This window comes from Esox lucius, chromosome 15, assembly GCF_011004845.1.
Source record: "Esox lucius isolate fEsoLuc1 chromosome 15, fEsoLuc1.pri, whole genome shotgun sequence".
Taxonomy (NCBI): Eukaryota; Metazoa; Chordata; class Actinopteri; order Esociformes; family Esocidae; genus Esox; species Esox lucius.
Genome location: NC_047583.1, coordinates 12856574 through 12873505, shown reverse-complemented (window position 1 = coordinate 12873505; position 16932 = coordinate 12856574). Strand labels below are relative to the sequence as shown.

Sequence of the window (16932 nt, the reverse complement as noted above, 5' to 3'; positions counted from 1 at the left end):
CCAGTAATATCTGTCATTATGTTTCAAACCAGACTAGACAGTCCTTTGACAACATACCACGCGTCAAATATGAATGGCGTCCACATCTTTGGCGATAGCAGTCACCTACATACATTCAAAATGAATGCAGGTGTTCCTCAAGGATCAATTCTTAGGCTGATCCTATTCTGTGTGTACACTATGGACATGTCAGTAACTCCCTCTTCATACCAACACCACTATCCTCATTAAACAGCATGATCATAACACAGGTGCACCTTGTGCGTCAACCACAGACAACATGTAACCAAGGACAACCACATCCAGCTTCTAGACCTCCATATCCACTTCACGGTTTTCACTGTACCAGGAAGTAGTTCAGTAAAGTCTTGGAAATGTTTCCATGTTTCATTGATATTTTTATTCAGTATAAATGTTTCTAATCTGAGCCTTCCTCAACTTGCCTGCCCAGAATTAATGTATGTCAACATCTACCAATATCTTGGTATATAGCTTGATAGCTCACCTAGATCATCCACCTTCAATCTAAAGTTAAACCCATCAGTTCAAAACATTGTAATTACTGTAATTTGCCATACAAAGCTCCTTTTATAGTTTGGAGAAATCAAAAGGGAAATACTAATATGATTACCAAGGACTAAAGCCTCCTCTATTACCTGACTCCCCGATGTGACAACCAAATTCACCTTTGAAGTCATTCATGAGCTCTGTGGATCCATTGATTTAATGCAAATGTGACCAAAATAGGTCCATGGGTAATTGCTAAACTCTAATTAGTTATTTAAATATTTCAGGCCAATGTTGATATCTGGTACTGTAACTCAGAATAGAGAAAAACAAGGTAGTACAGGTTTTACTGTCATTCCAAGACCTAATGATTTGAGATATATATATTTTTTTATAAAGTGCATAATATCATTATCAAAAAACAGAAAACAATAACAATCAAGTGATAATCATGCAACAGATTGTTTTTAGCTCTTTTATCCCCGGAAGGTTCAGTCCATGCAGTTAGTGTTGTGTGGGTGAAAACATTCCATTTGAATGGCCAATGGTAGCTGGGTGTTAGTGGATTACATTAAAGTCAAGGTAAAGAAAGGGAGATGGTTGAATGGCAATCCAGTGAAATGGCACAGGAAATAGGAAACCCACTGGTGGCACAAAGCCTCACCGTTGTGAACTGAGCGGAAAGCAAAGCCCTGGCCCTATAGTGCCAACAGGAGATGGCTGCCAGCATGGAACTGGCAAAGTCGGCTACCTGGTCGTCCACCATTAGAGTATCATCCGTGTTCATCGCCCCTATCTCTTCCTCCTGGTCAGGGCCCACCTGGCATGGTGGCGAATCTGGCTTAGGGTCATCTCTGTCCCTGGGACTCAACTGGTCCAGAGAGCACCTCCTGCGGCCTAGCTCCTCCTGGTCCTCCTGCACAGAAGGCCTGTCAGGCTCAGCTGGGCAGGAGCCCAGTGTACTGACACTAGCGGGGTCCTGCAGGGAAAGCCGATGCCCCAGCAGAGCACCTTCACTGTCTGCGTGCTGTAGCGTGAAGTCACAGAGTTGGGGTGTTATAGGGAGGCCTGCATAGAGGTGGTGTGTTTTGAACGCAGTTGTGAGGTTTGAAATAGCACTGACTGACTATGGTGTATGGTATAAAGACACTACAGTATACTCATTCCCAAGCCATGCTGTCCAGCTCACACTGTGGACACGTCACCACAGAAACCCCAGTCTTTAACAGAATTACGTTCAGCCCAATATAGCTCAGAGCAGTAGTTTCTCTTAGTTCATTTATCTTAATGGAAGTTCAGATAAAACCTTGCTTAGTTAGAGAATCTGTAATAACAACACTGGAACACACAAGATATGAGGGGGAAAAACATCACTAGGAAGCTTACCTTCAGAATGGCTGCATGTCCAGAGTGCATAAGAGAAAATACGAGAATAATAAGAGAATATCAGCAATGCTGTCAAACTGGATTTATATAACATGCAGTACTGCCACCAATGACACATGTTGACATAATATCTAAGCATTGACAAGTTAATTAGATAAACTGTGAATGAGAAATGCTTCAGTTCAGTGACTCTGGCTGCCTTGATGCAGTTCACAAGGCCACTCCTCTCAGAAGATGAACAAGTTACCAATTACAACTTGATTAAGTTAGTAGCTAAATTGATTTGAAAGAGTATAAAGACGTAAGAGAGACAAGACTGAGGTACTTAGTTTAGTGCTTTAATTACTGGCCAATTAACTTGAAAGCAGAGTGAGCCACAGATCTAAAACCAGGACCAAATTTGACTATTTAAAAGAGCTTGAATATGACAAAGCCTTTCAGTAATATGGCCCATAATTAACATCATTATGGGTGAGCCGAGGCAGAGGATGGTGAGAGAGTGGAGTGGGGCACAAGCCCTTTTGATCTGGCCATCCAGATCTAGGACGAAATGGCAGTATGCAGTGAATTCTGGGAGACAGACGGGCAATAGTGAACCTGAATCGTAGACCGTTTTTTTAAAGTTAGTTTTAGCTAGATGAACAAGAATTGTCGCCAGATTTATACATACATATTAAGTAAATGTTATTTAAATGAATATAGTGTAAATACGCTTGTAGGCTCCAGGGTTATGAGAAAGCTGTTGTTAAATCTCATGAAGATAATAAACAAGCACTTCTTAACAGGATGTTTGAGATAATTATTAAGACACCAGCAGTATGTAAAATAGGGACATCGCCGCTGCCTTACCGTTGGTCGTCCTCACAATCTGTTTAGCTGGTTCTAAAAGGCAAAAGATATAGCACTGTTGTAGACATGTCAGTTCTGCAAAGCATGTCATCAAATGGAAAAACACTTGTATTGTGGATAAGTATCAACCAACCGAGCCTGACAGAAGGGCCTGAAGAACTCACCTGACCTCCTGCGTCCTTGCCTCCCCACTGCGGGGAGGTTTTCAGCCTGGCATGCTAGAGTCTTCTTCAACCTCTCTGGGCTGTAGCGGTACCTCCCTGACCCTGGATCTGCAGAGAACGCAACATGCAACAACATCTCCATCACTCTCAGGCCAGTAAACTCCCAGGTCATTCTCTTTCCATCAACAGTTAACAAACGTCGCGTTTTCATAATGAAATTGTCCTCTGGTACTCGCTGATGGCCTTTTTATTTGATTAGGCAGGAGTGGCATCAAGTGATATGTTTAGTGCCTATGCCGGTTCTTTTGTCGTCGGAGTACTCACAGAGAGAATCCATTTCCAGAAAGCCTTCTTTTGCCTGGAAGACATTAAAATACAGTAGTAAAGTTTTGATGCGAGTAGGAGACACGATGGTGAAGGACCTGAATTGACAAGAAATAAATCTCTGCTTTTAGGTTTACATTCTGTGGGACGATGGTGTGGTGGTTCTCCAGAATCAGCCTCTTTATATGATGAGCCCAGAGGCGCTTCTCCTCAACAGTCTTGGCCTGAAACAACAGCCACCGGTCACATGAACAGAGCTGACCCACTGACAGTCATACTGCAGGAGAGGACGGGCGTGTGATATAGTTAGGCCTGGAGGTATAGCTGGACTCACCTGCACAATATGAGGCTGCTTGGGATGCTTGAAGTGGATCACACTGAAGTGCAGGGGGTCCTTGGCACTGTCGAGCAGCATCAGGGTTGAGCACTGAAACAACGCACATGGAGCAACGTCACGCCAACGGTAAACCAACCTAGAGAAGAGAGCAAGCCAGAGACAAGCTGATTCCTCTAATTCCTGTTCCGTACAGAGATGTGTGTCTTGTAGATGAAGTGGTCTCCTCTCTTCTTGGTAATGAGGAGCATCTTGTCAAACAGGAACAGCGTCCTGGTGTTCTTGGCACGTTGGACCTGGAAGGTTCCCTCTAGGACAAGTTCGCCGTACGTAGTGAGGTCATGACCTTTCCAGTTGATCAGGAGAGACTGGATCTCCTACAGACAAAACATAAAAACAGTCCAGTATGAGAAGTGATTGGATCTGGGTCTCCTAAACATCGTCTGTGGACGCTACACTGACACGTCTGTACATGAAAGTAAGCCAGAGGGGTGCAAAGTCCAGGAAGAAAACGGTGTCTGTTGTTTTTGGTTATCACAAAAACACTGATTAGCCAGAGAAGCAAAGAGTACTGTGTGTAAATCGGCTATTGTGAAGCTTTGTTCAATTCCAATTTTAATCTAGCATTTGCTCCAGCAAGTTATTTAGTAGTTGCTCCTTTCCAGAGAAATGTACAGTTGTGACAGCAAAAACATTTCTACTTTTTTTCCTATTGCCTCCCGCATTGGAACAACCAATCACAACCAACATGGCGCTATGGCCAGGACACACGGGAAAGGTTAGGAATAGCACAATTATGCAGTATAGGAAGAGAGAGAACGACAATCACCTAGAGATGTAAATCACATATCATCACGGCTACACTGCACAACATTACAGGTGTGTGACAACCGCTGGAGGTGGAAAGGTCAAACCCTGCTGACCTGTAGCCTGACAGCATGTTCGTGCTTTCTCTTCATGTCGTTGATGTACCAAGCCACGCCGGTCATGGTGTCGATGGCCTCCTGCACCATCTCATAGCCCTCCTCCTCGGGGTCAAAGTGTTTGGCAATCTCCTGTAAGATTAGGAAGAAGTGCAAACAGCCAGAGCATTGAGAGTCACATCCCCGGACTGGGGGGTGATACTGTTGCATGTAAACTTCTTGCAAAGCAAAAGGCCGAATGCAAAAATAATTTAAATGTCTCCCTGATAAGAGACTCTAGAATAAACACAGAGCTTTTCTTTATGGTTTTCTAAGAACATTGTTTAACACAACCATAAAGCTGTGGTTAAGGTAGTATGTAGCGAGGGACATTGTACCTGCAACAGCAGGTGGTATTTGAGGATTCTCTGGACAGGTTTTAGCAGGTAGGAGCCCAGGGGCAAAGAGCGCTTTAAGGAGGCTTGGCGATCCCTGAAGAACTTGGCCAGGGTCTTACTCCTCATGCAGTCAGTCAGGGCACCTACAGAGCTGGAGAGAACAGAGTTTTCTACATTCACCTATTTAGCTCATTTATCACCTGATTTAATAGGCACATATCTAGCACATCAATAGGTGGTCCGGGCGTACTGGTGACATGACTGACTGGTGTCAGGAGCGGATGCCGTCTGTTCCTCCCAAGGGGAAGTAGAGGAAAGACGACGCATCAGACCAACTCCTTGACTAGCCAACTCCATGAAGTTTTCACATGGTCTAAAAACAGTATGTGGCTTGAATAGTGCAATTATTTATTTGAGGTATTGTTTTAATTTAAAGTTTTGTTATAAAAATGGAGGAGTGCATCAAAAGGTTAAGGAAGTCCATAGTATCGACCAACGATTCTTTATTCCTTGGACTTACTTGGGGTAGTTTGTGCAGTACTGTGTGTAGATCTCAAAATCGTCACTCTGTAAAATTTAAGGGAAGTCAGAACCCAAAATCAGATCAATAACAATATAGCCTGTCTAAATTCCTGATGAGGCACTTCTTACCTTGTCTACGAAACATCTGGCAACAGCTACTGGGTCATTTTCACACATGTCCAGAGACTTCAACAGCTCACTAATGAAGACAGACACACACACACACACACACACACACAAAATAAAAATATATACTTGCTACACTGGAAGGTCTAGGCCAACCGTTCTCAACATGCATTCCTTTGCTAACAGATACTTCATTCAAGAAATGTATTATTACTGGGTTTTGTGGTTGTCCCACCTGGCTTTCTTAAGACAAACACACTAACTGTGTCTGCTGCTTGAGGTCTATGCAATACAGACAACAGAGAATGTAATTTCAGGTTTCCTCAGAGGTTCACACTGTTTCTGCTTGAATTAAATGTGTCCTCGATCACCTGGGGAGTGTGCATCCGTGTTGAACATGTTTTCAAAGAAGTGTTTTAAAAAGTATACTTTCCTCCTGCGCATCAGTAATTTGCTCCCCCTGGGTACTTCCTGCTAATTAGCACGACTCAGTAGCAGCGTTTAGCCGGGAATTATGCATACTGTAATGTTGGCAGTAGCACGCATTCCCAGGCTGCAGCCGCAACGTCTTGTTCAGACAGCATCCTAATAACACATTCTAACAGACACTTCATTTACTTTCTCAATTACTATCAAAAACTGCCCGGAGTTAAAACATAAAAAGGGTTGCTGCAGGTGAGCCAGACAGATGTGTCTAAACCCCCCCCAGTTCAGCGATGCTTTAACAAACACTATTTTAGTAGCCCACACTTACAGATCTCATACTGGTAGAAATCTCTTTAGAAAGAACAAGTACCTTCTTTTCACAATTTTGTGAATAACTGGCAACTTGAGAACAGGGGAAGTGTTCTCTTTTGGCATGGAGCTACAGTAGGTAAGGACAAGCTGACATGATACTGGTACTGTCCTGTTCATTTGTCTGATTATTTACTGATCCCAATCTGCTGGGTTGTTCTAAGCCAATCTATGTGTTTGGTGTTAGTCCTTTTCCCTTTTCCGTCCAAATTTGTTGAGGTCAATCTCTACAACACAGACAAAGGTTTTGGTGTAATAATTGTAACGTGTTAACCATGATGTTTTGGTGAAGACAGTCTAAAAAAAAAACCAGTTCCGGTCTACTTGCTTTTTCATTTTGGGAGAACAGAAGAGAGATTTCCAAGACTCACCTGTTAAACTCATAAATGTCCTCTATATTTCCAAATAGGGAAGACACCTGTTTTGGTTCAATGGGAAGGTTGTGCATGTCTATGATGTGTGCCAGGTAATCCTAAAGAAACAACAAGAGCAAAAATAGGCATGAATGTATTCAGCTTACACAATAAGTTCATACAAGGAACCCAATCAATTGAAAGAAAGAAAGAAAGTGTTGCTCCCTTATTTTATGATCTGAAGCAATTTTGTGATTGTATTTACGTTAACTGTCCAAATTGTAATTTCAGAATTCTTTCAGTAGAGGGAGCTTGTGCATAGAGAAAGCTGAACTTTGTTCCAGCTCCTCTACTTGAATATTGTAATACTTGATTTATTTTACGTTGTATGGCCAACCTACACACACACCACATAGGAGGATCTTTTTATCTGCTGTCCATTACAGTGAAACTGTATGACTCATAATCAGGCATTTCAAGTGATTATAATGTAGTGAAATACTAATTTAGTCCATCAGACCAGTGTCCTCTCTCAATGAGCAGAAGGGCTTGTCTGGAGTAGAGAAAAGTTCAAACTAAAACAGAAACATTGTTGCTGCATATCCCAGGGATGACTGATGTTTCTGCTTTCACCTAATGACACACTTATAATGAAAGACTAGAGTTCAATTAAACCATGTGTCAAGCAGACACTCATAGGCACTAGACTGGAACTTAGAGTTTGCCAGGGGGTAGATACAAACATGCACACGTGTGCAGACAGCTGTGTCAGTGAAGGGTAGAGTCATCATGGGTAGAGTCATTCAGCGGTGTAGTTGTAAATTATTTTTTTGCATACTTGTAACTAACTTGACATTTGGAATTGCGCAATCATTAATTACACTTGACAATATAAAATACAAAAACACAAGTTTTGTCACTAAAATGTCACTAGACCTGTAACAAAACAATTTGTGCTTGTAAATCACAATCTGCAGCAGTATGTTTTACAGCGTTTGCAAGCAGAGATACGCATGAGAACTAGCTTACAAACGCAAAGCTTTTTCTGACCAATGAACTGAGTGCATGCTGAGGGTGTCACGTTTTCACATTTTAACCAATCTGAGTAGATTCTGGAACTTATTTACCACTGCAGAACTAATAACAAGTTTGCAAATCTTTTTCACAAGCTTGCTAATCTTTTTTACACCTACAAAACTTTTTTGTGGTTTTACCTGCATATGTCAGAGCCATGCTGACCAGCATTCAGCAGGGGGTCTCAGTCCCAGTCCTCAGCACCACTCACACTGGCCACGCTAAAGCCCCACAGAGGCCCTCTGAGGACCACACAAACAGCCTGCTAGCGTACATCAAGGCTGCTATCAGACTGTCAGCAGAAGTTTAGGGTTAGGCTTGTGGTTATGGGTTGGTAACCCATACATGGTAATGCCCCCTAGGGGGAGGGAAACCAGCACATGGAGGGTGGCAATATATCTGGGCAGTCCTAAGTGGCACATGTAATGAAAAACATGGCCCAGTGAGAATAGTGGGAAGAAGGCTGTAAACCTAACATTACTGTAAACACAGCTTTTGACCCTTGGGTGTTTCAGGACAGCTGGTGAGGGGGAAAGGAGTCACAGCTCAGCTGTTCTGAGACCAGGATGATTCAGCTGTCCCCAGATGTGATACACAGCGTCTGGCGTGGAGTGGCTGTTCCTAGATAGCTTCTGGTGGAGAGCACATAGCGGCGCCCAACAGCATAAGTGATTGTAGCAGGACAAAACCAAAGTGATCATTTAAATCCCTTATTTAGATTTGAGATTGATAAATTGTTTTGGGGAAACTGGACCATATTTTCCCAGCACGCAGTTAGCGGAAAAACAGTTGCTAATCTGCATTGTTTCTTGAGTTTGTTTTTGTTACCTCAGGAGGCCATCATGTCTGTATGCTACTTTGGGGCGCAGAGCAGCATGCAGCCAGGAAGGGCCAGCGGAATATTTGGAAGTCCTGAGGAAGTATGGGAGTGTCTGTCAGGAGCCGGCAGACCATGTCATTCCACAGGCGGCAACTACAGCAAGAACACAGACTGGGAAGGAATCCCGTTCAACACCTCCTATGCCAGGCTCCAACAGCCTAATCAACCACATAGAGACAAGGTGAGGAGAGCCTCAGATCCGTCTGCTTCATGTTTTTAAGCCATTATAACCACTCACTGCCATTCTCCTGTCAGTACTCCTTCAAAGGAGAATGACCCAGACCTGAAAAGGGGCAATAGATGAGGCTGATCAATCGACACAGTTAATAGTTGTCTTCAGACTACAAAAAAGGCAGCAATGATAACAGAACAGCTGACTTGACTGCTGAGTGGAGGAGTCAGTCCAGTTCCATTTCCCATGTTCCACAAACAGGAGAAGTCAGCAGCAGCTGTTCATATCTCTGACCAAGATCATATGAGGTCAGGATTTGGCTCTGAAAGAGGTTCTTTGAGTCCTGGCCATGATTCTAACTACTTTAGAACACACCAGATGTGAGAAGAAAGTGACATACCAGTTTCAGAGCTGTGTGCTTTGACAGAAGCTTAACATCATATCAGGCCAGCTGCAATCCAACAATATCTCAAGAACTAGACAGATCAGCCCTATATGGTAGTAAGGGCAAGAACATAGCCACAACAAAAAATAAAAAATGTGAATCTTGAATCTTGTTTGAAGTGAGCCAAAATAGCACACAGGAGATCCTGTGAAAAAACGTTTTGTGGTCTGATGAATTGCAACTTTTGGCCTAAAATGCAACCCATTACAGTTGTTGCAAACTCAACAAGGCACATAACTGAAAGAATAACATAATTGTTAAGAGTGGTGGTGGCCACTCGTGTTATTATGTTTTCATCATCATCATCTGGGACCATTAGTTTTAATAAAAAAGGGCACACAGTAATAACAGAGGGCACACAGTTCAGTAGTTTTGTTTTAGTTTCTCTAACATATCACACAAAGACATTTGCTTCAAAACCAGTTTAACCCCGCGTTACACATTCACTCCTGGATACACATCCAATGCTAATGTCAATTTTCTATAGCTTGTTGGGAAAACCCACACATGCCTTCCTGGCACTACTGTAGACATTTTGGGTTATCGCAGCAAGACTTGAAATTGTATATCATGGTCAGTATACAGTTCCGGAAAGAACGAAGAGACCACTGCACCTTTTTCTTTCCTTTCCAAAAAAGTTGAAAAGGGAAGTTTGGAGTGAGGAACAGAAGTGTTCAATTTGCAGTGGTCTCTTAATTTGAACCCTTCTGTTCCTCAAAACCTTCCTTTCCAACTTTTTTGGAACAGAAAGAAAAAGGTGCAGTGGTCTCTTAATTTTTCCCGGAGCTGTACTTTGGATGCAATTCTGCCTTAAGAATCCAACAATGCCCTTTTCCAACATGCAATGGATTAGTGCAAATTAATTTGCAGATGAGACGGGTGTGTCTCATCCAATATATATATATAAAACCAACGGCATACCAGTGGACTAAATGGGATCAGCCCTACGGAATGTATGCAACAAAACGGTTAAGCAATTTATACCTGATTATTAACAGAGCGAAACATACAAATAACTGCTATAGCCAGTTAGAAAATACACAACGACATTTGCCTCACTACGTCGTTCAAATAACAGGAAACCAAACAGGACCCTGCTAAAACAATCATCCGTGGAAGATTTCTTACATTCCAGACACATTTGTGGCTACAGGGGCATGCAGTCACTGTGAAATTCGAGACCCGTATTTACTGTGTAAACCTGTGAAGCCCATTTTTGTTTCCCATTACTTGCCAGGTCCAGTAAATCAGCTCCTTATAGGGAGTAACAGACATGAAGTCATAACGAAAAACCATTCCAAGATAACCATTCTAAATGGTTCCATTCAACGACGCTATATCATATATTGTGGCGGAAAATGAAATATTGAAAGTTTGCAGTGCAAACATGTCAAGCCTCAGTGCTTTCAACCGAATAAATGCAACCCTCCGCTCCACTGACCTCCACAATGCTGCGAAGGTCCCTGACGTACATGCGCTCCGTCTCAATGATCTCCATGACCACGCGGTCCACATAGCTCAGCTTAGGGTTGGGCGTCATGGCTTCTGCGGCAAAGGGCGAGGTCAGGGTCTCGGGGTCACTAGTCCTGGTGTTGAAGGTGGTGGTGGTTATACTGTTGTTGTTCTGACCCTGGTCCAGCCACTGGCCTCGGGTCTCCCCCGGGCTCAGGCCTTGAACCTGGGCCGGCGTCTGCGGGCTGGCTCCCTCCGTGGGGCTGAGCTCCAGGTCAATGTCCTCTCCGCTGGTCGGAGGCAGCGCGGAGGAGGGGAGGGTCGCGGTACTGCCGTAGAGGCTGTGGCTGTCCCTGGATGAGCTGGATGACAGAGTGGAGACGAGGCTCACCGGACGGCCAGAGGCCTCTTCCTCCGATGGGCAAGCACAGAGCCGGCTGTAACCATCGGTTCGCCCATCGCGCCCATCGCTGATGGTGAGGGCAGAGTACAGCTGAGGAGATTCTGATGGAGACCAGAGCAAAGGTTTGAAGTTAGCATTCAGGGCGCATGGGAATGAACAGGGACTGGCGTTGTTACAGTGCAAAACATTTTCAATACATTGAATCAAATACTGTATTCAGCTGAGTGATTAAATATCAGAGTATGAACCCTACATCCAGCTTCCCAGCCTAAGGAATGAGGAGTGCTGTATTGTTAAGGGCCTTCTCAAATCATTACTGACATGGCCCAATTACAACAATCCACATTCTCTGGAAAACCTTTCCATTTCCTGCAACCTCACTGACTGGTACTGGCAAAGTCTTTGAAAAACAGAGGGGGAAATGGATTGGATAAATGAGGGGAGTGGGAACCACTTTTGTTTATGCGTCTCGTTTATTGAGCAGCTTCTCAAATCAAGAGAGATGGAATTCATATTCAGTTTCACATCCTTCCTGTCCAGATGGGGAATGTCGCCCACAAACCTTCTCCAAATATATGAAGTCACTGTGGTTCATTTCAGAAAGTATTTGTAAAGTAAAAGGTCAAACACATTTTGCATAATTTAAAAATACATATTCTTGCAACTGGACAAACTCCTGATGGCCCAAAGGTGTTTGAGAGATGGTGGTGGTATAGCTTTAATTCATGGAATGTTCATTGTTGACAGTTGTGTATCAGTCTCTTGTTGTTGCTTGCTCTTTGGCGTTTCAGGTTGGGTATCTGTAGAAGCACTTTGTGTCCACTGCTGATGTAAAAAAAGGGGTTTATAAAACTAATTTGATTGGTTCATTTGCCAAATTCTGTGTAATAAAAAATATTATGTATCATAAAAAGACATCTTACAACAAATATCATGGACCTGTCATTGGGCAGCATGGCAGGTTGGCCATTTCACCTGTCAGAAATGACCATTGTGGTTGAAAATTAAAAACTGTTTATACTTTGACATTTTTCAATCAACCACAGTAGATGATCTCATTTAACTGGTGAATCAGTGGCAAAAACACACTCAAAGGTTTCTATTGACACGACACTTCCTCCTCCTGAAATCCACCACAGTTTCAGTCAGGGACATGTCAAATCACTCACAGCGACCTGACTGTGATCACTTTTTATAGTAACAACGTTAGAAAATCCAGGAAATGTTGCCACAGATAGGGAGTAATACTACAGTGGCTGTTGACCTCACCACACCACCAGTTTCATATACAGTAGTATCTGCTCACACAGTAGCTCCTCCTTTCCCATTTACTCTGCACTTTGAAAATGACTGCATGATCTATGAGCCAACCACCAAGTCCTCCCGCTCTTCCTCCCCAGCACCACTGGGCTGATGTCAAATGTCCAGCCAGGGGGAGGACGTACTGGGGGAGTAAAGACAGTCCAAACACGGACCCTGATCTCCTTGTTTCCTTGCCAACACTAATGATGTCTCAAAGCTGCTCAGTTCTACCAGTGAAAGGTATATGATGAAGGTCATGATTTACCATCTACTTCAAAAAGACATCTTCATGGACATCTAATGAGAGGGTTTTTTACAGACTTACGAAAGTGAGGATCGACATTAAATGAACATCAACATCAAGACAAATTATTGACGTGGCATCATGGATGAAAATCCAAAGAAGGTCAGAGAGGAGACCCTAACCACCCTCCCAAAGCCCAAACCTGCTGTGTAGCTCAACGGTAGAGCATGATACTTGCAACACCAGGGTTCTGGGTTAAACGAGGTCACACTGGATAAACCAGTGCATCTGCACATTTAAGTCAATTATAGCCTACATTAAATACACTAGCTTGATTTGTATTCATTTGTGGCACCATAACATTTTGTTTTGAAGGTTATTTCCTGCAATTCTACAAAAGTTATCAAGACTCACTGCATATTCTTAGGTAGATTACTTAATGATTATGATAATAAAAATAACTATATTAATATCAGAAATATTAATATTTAGAAATAAATAATTTCTTGACCTGATTTTCCAAAATGTTGTTTCACTTGATAACCCTGTTTACTTTTTAACGGTGCTTTATCGGGGGGGGGGGGGGGTATTCAGCCATGAACGAACAGATATTGATGGTTTACAGATAGATCATATTAGCGTAATTTCATTTCCGTTTGAAAAAACATTTGCACACCTCCATCTCCACACACAGACACAATCAAATCAAAAACTATCATGCACAGGACCAACCAAAACACTGCAAGCTGCAGTGGGCACCAGAGCCCACAACCCGGGACAAATATATTAGGCTGTGATACCCCTTATATTGGTTTGAGGTACTCCACATGGTTTAATCTACCACATACAGAGCGGCTTTGTTATAGCAGGAAACGGTAAGGAATGCAAATTCCAAATGAAATGGGCTGGTAAACATGTGGGGCTGGAGATAAGGTCTGAGTTACTTCAGCTAGCCTATTGAGATACAGGGCAGTGTTTCCATCAGACTTTTGGTTACATGGAAGTCAACTGCAGTGTTAGAGTGGACAAAACCTCCATCTCTGGTACCTTACACACAAAAAACACACGCACGCACACACAGGAACAGCAAAAAAGAAAACATCTAATGACTTTTACATTCATGCAATTTTAATCCTGACCTACACAAATCAGATTGATGCTCAGAATGGCTGGTCGGTCCTGGCGTCTCACCATCAGAATTCCCTTTATTCGCTAAGCACATTTACACATACTCTGAGATATACATTCACCAAAAGGATTATTAGGAAGACCTGTTCAATTTCTCATTAATGCAATTATCTAATCAACCAATCACATGGCAGTTGCTTCAATGCATTTAGGGGTGTGGTCCTGGTCAAGACAATCTCCTGAACTCCAAACTGAATGTCAGAATGGGAAAGAAAGGTGATTTAAGCAATTTTGAGCATGGCATGGTTGTTGGTGCCAGACGGGCCGGTCTGAGTATTTCACAATCTGCTCAGTTACTGGGATTTTCACACACAACCATTTCTAGGGTTTACAAAGAATGGTGTGAAAAGGAAAAAACATCCAGTATGCGGCAGTCCTGTGGGCGAAAATGCCTTGTTGATGCTAGAGGTCAGAGGAGAATGGGCCGACTGATTCAAGCTGATTGAAGAGCAACTTTGACTGAAATAACCACTCGTTCCAACCAAGGTATGCAGCAAAGCATTTGTGAAGCCACAACACGCACAACCTTGAGGCGGATGGGCTACAACAGCAGAAGACTCCACCGTGTACCACTCATCTCCACTACAAATAGGAAAAAGAGGCTACAATTTGCACAAGCTCACCAAAATTGGACAGTTGAAGACTGGAAGAATGTTGCCTGGTCTGATGAGTCTTGATTTCTGTTGAGACATGTGACATGGATGTGCATCCCACAAATCTCCATCAACTGCAAGATGCTATCCTATCAATATGGGCCAACATTTCTGAAGAATGCTTTCAGCATCTTGTTGAATCAATGCCACATAGAATTAAGGCAGTTCTGAAGGCGAAAGGGGGTCAAAGTATGGTGTTCCTAATAATCCTTTAGGTGAGTGTACTTGGCATAATGGTACTCCTACAAATCCCTCTAGCGGTCTCTCTGGCATCTGCAAACATTTACTATAGCTCTCAGAGGAACGTAATATCTTCCCTGGCACAGCCACTGGGAGATACCGCTGGTCCAACCCTACCCTGGCTCACATAATGACATTCCTGCCTCACACATCTCACACTGACACACTCAACCACTTTTCTTTTCTCACACAGAGAAACATGACCCAAATATATTACAAGCACAGCTTTACAGATGTTTTGATTTTGTTCCAGTTCGAGGACATTATACTAACAATTCCCCTGAGATAAAGTCAGTTCAGGACTCCTTGAACACAGCACTTACAGTGTTTGGCAGAGCCAATTAGCTGCAGGTGAATAACTGCTCTGGGACTTGTTTTTACTCAGAGTGTGTGAGAAGACGCCCTGAGACCAGTTTAATGTTATACATTTGGCTTTGACCAAATACAGAACTGCAGGATACTCAGTAGAGGTATCCAAGACAGGTTCAGACAGCTGGCTACCTTCTTTCTGTGACTGTCAGAACTCACTACTTAATTCCTCACTCATGAGAGGGAATTGTCAAATGACAGAGCCAGAGGTATTTAGGAAATGTACAGTATGTTCATCCATTACAAGAAAACCAACAGGACCTGACAAAAGTCAATCTATATATCTATATCTATCTACGTATATTTCAAAATAGCATTTATGTCACTTTGATGCATGATCACAACCTATTTGCCAGAATACTTGGGAACATTTATGCTTTATTTACATTTTTGACTAGGGCGGTAAAAAAAAAAAAATATATAAAATACATGACAACTAATCTCTGTCATAGACGGTTCAAAAACACCATTCAGACTATGGACTGTGCTCAGGTATTATTGGGTGCAAGGACAAATGGAAGACATTTACACAGAACACTCTGTTTGACATATCCACAGACCATGGCTCCAGACTATTCAAAGCTTTCTGTAAATAATTGCAAATATTTAGAACAGGATTTGCAAGAAAGTTTGCATTACTTTATCTCAATACTATCCCACTGTTCTTTCCCCCCCCCAATTGACTGCACATTGTAGCTTTTAAAGACTAAGTACAATAAATATAGCATATACAGAGATTAAAGGCATACTTACTCTATATCCATAACATTATTCAGTCCAAGAAACAGTACAAATGTGAATTATGAATGAATACTGGTCACAAACAAATCTATTAAGACTCCCATGTAATTCTGGTTTAGCCCATCCACATATGGCTTGGTTGTTTTAGTCCTGCATCAAATTCTCTTTCAGGCTGATGTTTCAATACAACCACTATGACAGATTTATCAAGGTCACAAAGAGAGTATAGTATTTGGAGGACATTCTAACCTAGGGCTACACTGCATGGAAATGTCTTGATATAGATCAGATTGCAGTGTCAATGTTCCAGGAATTACATCAGATCACCTGTTAATGTTTGAACAAAGTACTATCGCTGTTTTATAAATCACCTTGTTGCGGAGGAAAAATAGCTGGGATTCCTGCTGTATACATTCTGAAATGCCAATGCTAAATCTCTAAATTCCTGGCTGCTGCTGCCTGTTAAACTTTACAGGCAACTGAATGTGAATGCCTGAAGTATTCCCTCTGCTTCTTCCTCTGTTACCAAACAGTCTGCATGTTACCGGGGACTTACAGTTCAACTGAAATAACTGTGTTCAACAGTCTCATGCATGTGAGTGGGACGTTTGATTCACGCAAAGTATCAGGCAGTTAAATGAATGAGAACTCAAGGTCCATAGGCCTTCCCTTGAGCCAAGCCAGGTCTACTTGGAAAAACAGCTCAGGTAATTTATGGTGAGCTGCACAGTGGTCCCTGGCTCGGAGCTGTAGTATTTCCACAGCCTGAGGCGGAGGAATATGAGAGGTTCTGAAGAAGGGCGGCAGAGTAATCAGGCAGTCAAGAACAGATGTAATCGACAGATGTTTCCATTTAAGCTTTCATTCATCAGAGCTCGACTCCGCCTGCCAAAGATGACATGATTAATGGGAACTACAGTCTACCAAATAAGGTACTGTTGAGGTAGACAGGTTTTGTGCTTGGAGTGACATACTGTATATTCCGTGATAATTCATACCCCTGTTGTTCATTTTCACAGTGAGCATGCAATTAATGTGATCTCTGTCTAGGTTTTCAGCTTGTATTAAAGTGAGACACAGTGCCTTCTCTCAGCTGGACCTTTACTCAC

At 42.6% G+C, this 16932-nt stretch overlaps 1 protein-coding gene across 5 annotated transcripts in view; it reads right to left on the bottom strand.

Moving 5' to 3' along the window:
* The window catches only part of LOC105015647 (pleckstrin homology domain-containing family G member 3), a 36806-nt gene that overhangs the window by 4066 nt on the left and 15808 nt on the right, over positions 1-16932 (bottom strand). For 2 of the 5 annotated variants that reach the window (XM_020054431.3, XM_029125615.2), the window contains exons 3-16: positions 10673-11187; positions 6679-6779; positions 5516-5585; positions 5385-5431; positions 4865-5015; positions 4488-4619; positions 3759-3941; positions 3565-3657; positions 3368-3454; positions 3231-3264; positions 2907-3014; positions 2743-2775; positions 1894-1904; positions 1172-1534 (exon numbers count right to left, since the gene is read on the bottom strand). In XM_020054431.3, the coding sequence (XP_019909990.2) occupies positions 1172-1534; positions 1894-1904; positions 2743-2775; positions 2907-3014; positions 3231-3264; positions 3368-3454; positions 3565-3657; positions 3759-3941; positions 4488-4619; positions 4865-5015; positions 5385-5431; positions 5516-5585; positions 6679-6779; positions 10673-11187 (1928 nt within the window). The remainder of the gene's footprint in view (positions 1-1171; positions 1535-1893; positions 1905-2742; positions 2776-2906; positions 3015-3230; positions 3265-3367; positions 3455-3564; positions 3658-3758; positions 3942-4487; positions 4620-4864; positions 5016-5384; positions 5432-5515; positions 5586-6678; positions 6780-10672; positions 11188-16932) is intronic. The other 3 variants (XM_010878946.5, XM_020054432.3, XM_010878949.5) reach the window with 3 other exon arrangements.